The 8,096-nt window shown below is 39.5% G+C and overlaps 2 protein-coding genes across 2 annotated transcripts; both read left to right on the plus strand.

Moving 5' to 3' along the window:
- Window positions 1-3: 3 nt before the first annotated feature.
- Window positions 4-1,461, plus strand: LOC108376052 (vanin-like protein 3; the record flags this gene model as incomplete). Its single annotated transcript, XM_017632226.1, has 3 exons — window positions 4-409; window positions 480-1,197; window positions 1,266-1,461. Coding segments are annotated over 3 exons (1,320 nt in total), but the record flags the coding sequence as incomplete, so codon positions are not given.
- A 2,398-nt stretch (window positions 1,462-3,859) lies between these two features.
- On the plus strand, window positions 3,860-6,825 carry LOC108376053 (elongation of very long chain fatty acids protein 4-like). The gene is made up of 5 exons (XM_017632227.1): window positions 3,860-4,038; window positions 4,122-4,284; window positions 4,364-4,535; window positions 6,028-6,155; window positions 6,820-6,825. Exons 1-5 carry the CDS (start codon window positions 3,860-3,862, stop codon window positions 6,823-6,825), a joined length of 648 nt encoding a protein of 215 aa, XP_017487716.1.
- The last annotated feature ends 1,271 nt before the right edge of the window (window positions 6,826-8,096 follow it).

Genomic DNA, 8,096 nt, shown 5'->3' on the forward strand with positions numbered 1-8,096 from the left:
AGTAGTCGCTATGAAGACTTCTTGGTGGAGCTATCCTGTGCAGCGCGAATAAACCGTAAATATTTGGTTATCAATTTAACGGAAAAGGAGAATTGTGCTGACAATGCAGCATTCGATCCGCGACCATGCGCCTCAAATGGACTCAACATTTACAACACGAATGTGGTGTTCGATCGCGAGGGGCGTGTCATATCACGCTATCGCAAGGTGAATATCTATGTGGAGCAAAAAAATACCACTTATCAGCCAGAGTATGCTATATTCGATACGGATTTCGGTGTGCGATTTGCGCAATTCATCTGTTTCGATTTACTCTTCTACACGCCAGCCGAGGAGCTGGTGGTTAAGTATGGCATTAAGAATGTCATATTCACCGCGAGTTTCATCTCCGAGACGCCTTTTCTAACCGGTGAGCACTTGAGTTTCAGCTGACGTACTAGCTCAGTTACTAATTTGTCTTTTTTTTTTTATTCCGTTAGCCGTGCAGCTGCAACAATCCTGGGCTTGGGGCAACAATGTAACGGTACTTGCTGCTGGCTCTAGTTATCCGCTCTCTGGTCCTACAGGCTCTGGCATTTATGCGGGTAGCAGTGGCAGCTTGACAGCAACAATGGTCGGCAATGTGGGTGTGCGTCAACTGCTGGTAGCAAGAGTGCCCAAAAACGAGCAAACAGGTAGTCGCCTTGAAGCTGTGAATACGAGGCAATTCGCTGCTGCATCAACAGCGCCCCTAACCGGCCTAAGATTGCTGCGTGATCCACAACTGGACAATTTCCATTCACAGCTGCTTAACTTAACCGCCTCGTCTGTGATCGCATTGCAGCAGTGCGCCGAAGATCTCTGCTGTACGCTGACAGCAGAGACTACAGCGAGTCAAAGCTCTTATGGCAATGGTAGCGCGGCTGGTGCTTATCAATACCGCTTTGGCGTCTTCACTGGTCAACGCTCTTATGAGAAGGAGCAATACAGCGCTGTAGCCATTTGTGGAATGTATGCCTGTACCGATGACACCGTTGCCAGTTGTGGTCTTTTATTCTCTGCAAATACAACGATACAGCCAGCGTTCGCTTTCAAGCGCCTAAATATTGCGGGTAGCTTTAAGAAGGCCGAACGCTTGCTGTTAATGCCGAGCACTTTGAACTTGAACTTTTACTCGCTACAACCAGCGCAGGTAGCGTGGGAGGTTACTGATAAAAGGTGAGTTCTGTGCTGCCGAATTGAAGTGTCATGCTTTTTACATTTGCGCTTTTACTTTGAATTTTCAGCAAATCCTACGAGACTTCAATTGATTTAAAAGCTTCCGCAGACAATCTCTTAACTTTTGGCATCTATGCAAACTACTATGACAGCTCGGTGGCATCGGGATTGACTGGCTCCATGTTGGTCCTGTTATCATGCTTACTGCTTTGGACTGGCACCTTTGCAATTGATTTTTTGCATACAAGATTCACTGACTGCTGATTAGCGGAATTAATGTATGTCGGCGCATTTAATTGCAAATAAATTTCTGACATGGTTTAAAGTAAACATGTGATTGCATGTGAACTTTTCCAAAACCAAATGATGTGAATTAAAAAAAAATTAAATTAAATTAATTAAAATTAAAATAAGCCCAAAAACTTTGAAAATATCGAAATTTTTCTTACAAAAAAAAGGCCAATACATTAGGCGATTCAGTTACATACATAAGTAGGTTAATTTCGAAATTAAACATTAAATTTTATTCCATTTTACCCATTTTGTCCTAAGTGGTTCTGAAAAAGTCGTTACCTTGTACCGAGAAGTTGTCGAAGTCTTGAAACGGTCTCGAAATAGTATCTTATTGTTCCCAAAATGATCCCGACCTGGTCCCAAAATGGTGCTAAAATAGTCATTAACAAGTTCCGAAATGGTCCTCAACTAGTCCCTAAGTCCCGAAATGTTTCTAAAATAGCCCTAAACAGGTCCCGAAACGGTCTTGACATGATCCCGACCTAGTCCTGAAATGGTTCTGAAATAGCACTGAGATATGGTCGTGGTTCTGAGTATGCTGTTACCGTTGTCGCGTGCCCGTTCGCGCACTCTATGCAACGTGAGCTACCCGTGTGCGAGATGCGGGAACGTAGCCAACTCACGTCTCTGAGGACCCTCCGACGCATTCGGTTTAAGCGACAACCGAAGAGAGCAGCGTTTGTCCCCTAGTACTAGGCGCGGTTACAAGCGGGCTCACTATGGGCGGGTTGTGCGCTATGATTGGGACCCGAGAAGTAGAAGAGAATTCCAATGAAAAATAAAACTAAGCCTCGCATGAAACCCCAACCCCTCTCCCTCCGCCTTCTTTTGATGACGGCTACGGCGAACGTTTAAAGGACTATGTCCAGCTGATTGGTGTCCTCAGAAAGCCATTCAAGAAATGCGATGGACGGAGCAAGGCAAAAAATACGTGGGGCTCACAACCGTCTAGTAAAAGAGCGCGAATTCTGTATTGGATTTGTGGTGCGAAAGAGACTTCTTCGTTGAGTACTGTCGTTCACCTTGGTGCTCGGGCGTCTCAGCACAATCCGCATCAAAGCCAGATTTCCTCTTTTCGATTAAAGGGTAGGAGGAGGTGTCCAAAGGCTTCTTTTATAAGCACCCGGAGGAGATTTAACTACGAGCGCGGCCCCCGTTACGATAGAAAAAACTTTCTAGGCGGAATTTTTGCTCCAACAGTCGGAAAATTCAGCCTCTACGACGAACTTCCGATAATGGAATGACGCTGATTGACTTCGCCTGGGCCCGAAGCATGGTAGTATGCAGCATCAGACTGGAGTCTGACCTGCCTTTTGGTAGTGTTAACGAAAACCATGTAGATAATGATGACCCAGTTGCCCCAATCGATGACGACGGAAGCGATATTTGGTTACATAATAATGACTGCGCAGCTAAAAGAAACTGCCAAAGCCGATGGCTGGTGAAAGCCATGCAACAACTTTAATGCTTATCAAAATGAAAGTGTGTTCAGCCAATCCACTTGAAAACGCGATCTTTCTGGATCCGGAAACTACCGTGGATTTTAAATATCGTGCGTTTTGTTTTAAAGCCTACAGTCTACGAACTGATTTTATAGGGTGATTCATGGGCGATACAGATCTTTGACAGCAATTATTTGTGATATGTTGAGGTTGTTTTTCTTCAGACAATTGGTACTAAAGTCTTTGACACACTTAGCGCGCTACAGTGAAAATTTTCACATTTTCTTCGTTTCGTAATTTCCAGTTTGAATTTAGACCCATGGCTTCTTCGGCAAATTTGCTTAGAATTACACGTACATAGAATCGTCCTATGATAAATGCGCATAGTCCAAAAAAAAAATTGACCCGCCCTAACCCACTACAAAAATTGTGTTTACATGCATTCCAAGTAAACCCATTTCATCCAAAAATAATTAAATGACACTCTGTACACGACAACACTTGTAGAGCATTCACCAAGTACAAAACTTTTCTGCGGGATACGCATCATTGCGCTCAGTTGCCGATCGTCGGACTTGAAGTTGGTTCACCACAAGGTTTTTCTTGTTATTGTAACTTTAATTTTTTTCCGTTGCAATTGCATGTCAAGGTTATTGCCAATGTTGCCTAAGAGTTTTGGAGATTTCGAAATTAACATCGAAGCAATGTGTAGGTCAAAGTTAACGTTCAACAAATCAAATACGCATGACTAAATTCGAACGGAAAGCTATGAAAAGAAGATAACCATTTAATCGCATAGTATAAATATAAGTCAACTAAATTTTTTTGAAAATGTTTAGTGCAAATCGGTGTGTAAACACGTATACGTTAAATGCGCTGGCGTTACAAACTAACAACTAAAAAATTAACGTAATCCACTAAAAAACATGGCAATGGCATTCTTCAAATACGAATATTTCAAACTCAACTCTACAAATTTTCCTTACGCGCATCTAGCGGACAAGCGCACCCAACATTGGCTGCTGGTCGAGTCTTTCGGCGATGTAGTGGCGCTTGTGACATTGTATCTGTTGCTGGTGCGCTATCTGCCAAAATGGATGCAAAGGTGTTGCATTTAAACTCGTTGCAAAATTGTTATGTAAAATGCGTGTGAATACTAAAACTGTCGCACTTTTATAACTTTTACAGACGTAAACCCTTTCAAATGAAACCTTTGATGTTGCTCTATAATTTTTTGATGGCTTTACTGAATGCGCACATCTGCAAGGAGCTTCTATTCAATGGCATACGCTCGAAGTATAATTTCTGGTGTCAGCCAAGTCGTGAGCTGTACACGAAAGAAGAATTGAGGGTAAATAAATATGTACTTAGTTACTTTTGTGTGTTGTTATGTACTCAGTTGCTTGATTCGGTTGCTTTGCTTTAAATAGATTGCTGCTGCTGTTTGGTGGTTTTACTTCTCTAAATTGCTGGAATTTGCCGATACGATTTTCTTCATTTTACGTAAAAAGCGGGAGCAGTTAACCTTTCTACACGTCTATCATCATGGCACTATGTTTCCATTGTGGTGGATCGCTATAAAGTGGGTGCCCACCGGATCGAGTAAGTATTACATGTCGGATGGCGCCGCGCTACTTCATCACAACTGGATGATACCGGTCAATCTATCCCATCTTGATTTACGTGCGAAAGACTACCTTAACTCGATGACCTTTCCTAAGTTTGTGCTAACTAAGCCCTATTTTTTGTAGGTGCGTCTTAGGAATACGCGAATTAGCATAATTTATCTGACAAAACTGAGCTAGGATAGTTTGTCCGACATCGCCTTCGAAAAGCATAGATTGACCGCTATCGACCAGTTGAGTTGGCCATCTATGTATGTTTAAGTTGAAACATTAATCAGGTTCAGTTTAGTGATCTACCGATAAATTTACAAACTTGTCGAATGATAGCGAATACTCTCGATGGTTAGTTAAGATGGTTGGTGTAACAGACCAGATGACGCTACGGCACAGTAGTTCTTTTGTGTCTCTACAACTCTAAGAGCCCAAAATACTGTCAACTTCTCGAATGGAAACTCTCTGTCTTAGCAGACGATTTCCTCTTACTTAAGGGATCGACTGTAGATGACCTAAAAAAGCAGAAGTCTCTTTCAGGCTAACACTAAATGTTCACCGCACATGCGTTCAGTCTAGGTAAGGGCGTGGGGTATCGGGACCCACGCACCCAGGGTAGGTACTACTTTTAAAACGGCCGGGATGGAAGGTCTTTAAAAATTTACGGGCGGGAAGGAAATTCTTAACCGACATTCCCGATAAAACTCTCAACTTACAAAAATTCGAAAAATCCCCTCTAGAATTTTAGACAAATTTAATACTTTGACTTAAACAGGGCTTTAGTATCATAAAAATAATGTTCAGTGGGTTCTATTTACAGCAAAAACAAATATGTTTTATCGACTTTCCTGCTGATCGTCGGATCGCCCGCAGATCTTTCAGTATGACAAAAGTAAAATATTCAGTTACTTTATTAAGTGATAGGTATCGGGCACCAAGGGGTGGTATAAATGTTAAAAACGTCGAGATGGTCGGGTTTGCGATCTAAAAATTTAATGCTAGGATAGGCGGGATCGAGATTGAATATTTGGTCCCGCGCCCATTTCTAGGTCCGACTTCTCGCCGTCCTCAATCTTTTGATCGATTAAATACCCAGCGAGCAACCTACGAGTGTTCTGTTAAAAAGACAGGTAGTAGAGACAAATGCTTCCCATCCAGAGTAATGTTGTCTGAGGTACGTTTGCTGCAGTACTAAAGCCACAAACTCCCGCAATCCCTCCAGAACTTTACGTATTTCCACGTGTTGTCAGTTCTGAGAGATCCGTGTCTTGATTTTGGGTCAGAGACGCAAGAATCTCATCTTCAAGTGCTGACACTTTTCGTGTAAGTTCGTCGGTCAATTCCTTGCCATGCTTTTCGCTGGCATCCAGATCAGCGCAAACACATGTCTTTCAGCTAGAGACGTAATATTTTCACTAACCAACTACATTGTTTTATTAAACTCGAGATACTGATCGTTTCTTAATTATTCTTTACAGCAATTATACCATCCGTAACGAATTCATTCATACATGTCATTATGTACAGCTACTATGGACTAAGCGCTTTGGGGCCTAGCGTTCAAAAATTTCTCTGGTGGAAGAAATACCTTACTGCATTGCAATTGGTAAGTGAAAAAAATAACAAATCTACAAGTGGGCCAATCCTTTCAAATTGGCCAATGGTTGGAATCGACCATTTTTGATTTGGATGAATTTTGATCAGAACTTTTCTTTTATCAGATAACGAAAAATATATTTAAAAAATTTCGAAATTTCAAAATATTACAATTTCCGGGATTTCGTAACTTTAGTTTTGAATATTTGAAAAACTGTTATAGTTAGAAATATGGCTCTGCCTTTGGCTACTTGTTTAGATAATATCTTTAAAAGATTCGGAAATTTTCAAGGTGATTTTTCAGATTACATTTTCGAGCTTTGAAAAAAAATCGTCTGCAAACTATCAATTAAAAATGAATTTAAATAAAAATTTCTTAGCATAACTTTATTTAGAGTCTGCATATTTCAAAAAAACACCTTAAAAATTTCACGATCTTTTAAGATCAGTTGGTACTGTATAAAAAATTTAGCGAAAAATGTTAATAAGCTTTTGCTTTTACTATTTTCTTATTTTCAAATTCTGTATTTTTTTTATTTTTCGAATATTTTTTCTTTGTATTCCCAAATATCACCTTTTCGACATATTCAAAAAATAAGTTTGCCAAATTCCAGCAAATTGTGAAGTTAAGAATTTTTCATAACTCAAAAAAAAATCATTTTTTCCTTTGGCAGATATAAGGCAAAAGAAAAGTTCGGATCAAAGTTCCAAAATGCCATACTTACTTACATATGTATGTATGTATAGTAAAGGATTTAGGATGTAGAAGAAGAAAGAATACTACGACTAATAAATGTTCAGCGTCTTTGGACGCTACAGAAGCTTGGTAGCTGAATTCTTTACACAAAGCGGCTCGACAGGAGATTATTATTTACTAGCAAATACCCGACGTGCTTCACTGTGCCTTAGCGGTATTTTTGTGGCCTCATGCATAAAAAATTAAATAGTTTTATGAAGTGAGATTTTCGAAAAAAATTCCAATTTATGAAGCACTCTTTATCATTTTTGAATTCGGGTGTTAGTTAATATATTTACGAAGGTATTTAGAAATCTGGAAATTTAATTTATAATCTTGTAACTCGAGTCTACTTATCGCACATTTTTTCTTCAGATTTGTACTAATTCAATATTATCTTATCAATTTAACTGAATTAAAATTTTCGAATACATACATATGTGTGTTGGTGGCAACCCGCTTCAAAAATATTTTCGACAGTAAACTTTCTAAACCTCTTAGTTTAATATCCGTATTGTAATATTTAATTTATTTTGTCAATTTGAATGAATAAAATTTTTAAACAGGCTACAACCCCCTCAAAAAAATGTTCGTCTGTAAAATTTTCTAACGTCTTTAATATCTTCAATTTATCTTATCAATTAAACTAAATTAAAATTTTCAATCAGGTGGCAACCCTTCACAAAAATATTTTCAGCTGTAAGCCTTCGTGAGTCTCTTTTTTTTTTGAGAGCCAAATTGCAGTCAATTCTTTAAACTGCAATTTTCAAACAGGTGGCAACTCTCTAATTTTGTTCGTCTACATTTTAATATAGACCTATATCAATACATCGGTGAAAACTACATTTTATTCCATGCATTACTTTTCGATATATGCGCGTACAAACATACAAACAGACAGAATGATTTGGCTTCTATTGCCCTAATAAGGACCCCCTATCAATTTTCCTTTAATGTGCAGACATCGGCCTGTTACAGTTTTATTTTTATTTTTTATTTTATTTATCAAACCCCTACATAGGTTTGGAGTTGAAACTGATCTAGCCAAGCTTCCGTATTAGTATACCTCAATCTCTAGTCCAGAAGGGTGACGCAGGGTAAATCTGAGCAAGATACATGGCGGTTGTTTCTCATCCATAATTTGCATTACGGTCGTGACTGATCTGCCACAAGAGCTGGAGAAGAGTGGCTGCCGGGTTATTGCCTGTCTAGATG

The sequence above is a fragment of the Rhagoletis zephyria genome, unplaced genomic scaffold (genome assembly GCF_001687245.7).
Source record: "Rhagoletis zephyria isolate East Lansing unplaced genomic scaffold, Rhagoletis_zephyria_1.1 Rzeph_scaffold_09837, whole genome shotgun sequence".
NCBI lineage: Eukaryota > Metazoa > Arthropoda > Insecta > Diptera > Tephritidae > Rhagoletis > Rhagoletis zephyria.

What these genes read in the sequence shown, in the direction of transcription:
- LOC108376053 (XM_017632227.1), top strand. Translation starts at nt 3,860, where the DNA reads ATGGCAATGGCATTCTTCAAATACGAATATTTCAAACTCAACTCTACA. An exon ending in ACACGAAAGAAGAATTGAGG is followed by an intron (nt 4,285 to 4,363) that starts GTAAATAAATAT and finishes TGCTTTAAATAG; the next exon opens with ATTGCTGCTGCTGTTTGGTG. An exon ending in GTGGGTGCCCACCGGATCGA is followed by an intron (nt 4,536 to 6,027) that starts GTAAGTATTACA and finishes TATTCTTTACAG; the next exon opens with CAATTATACCATCCGTAACG.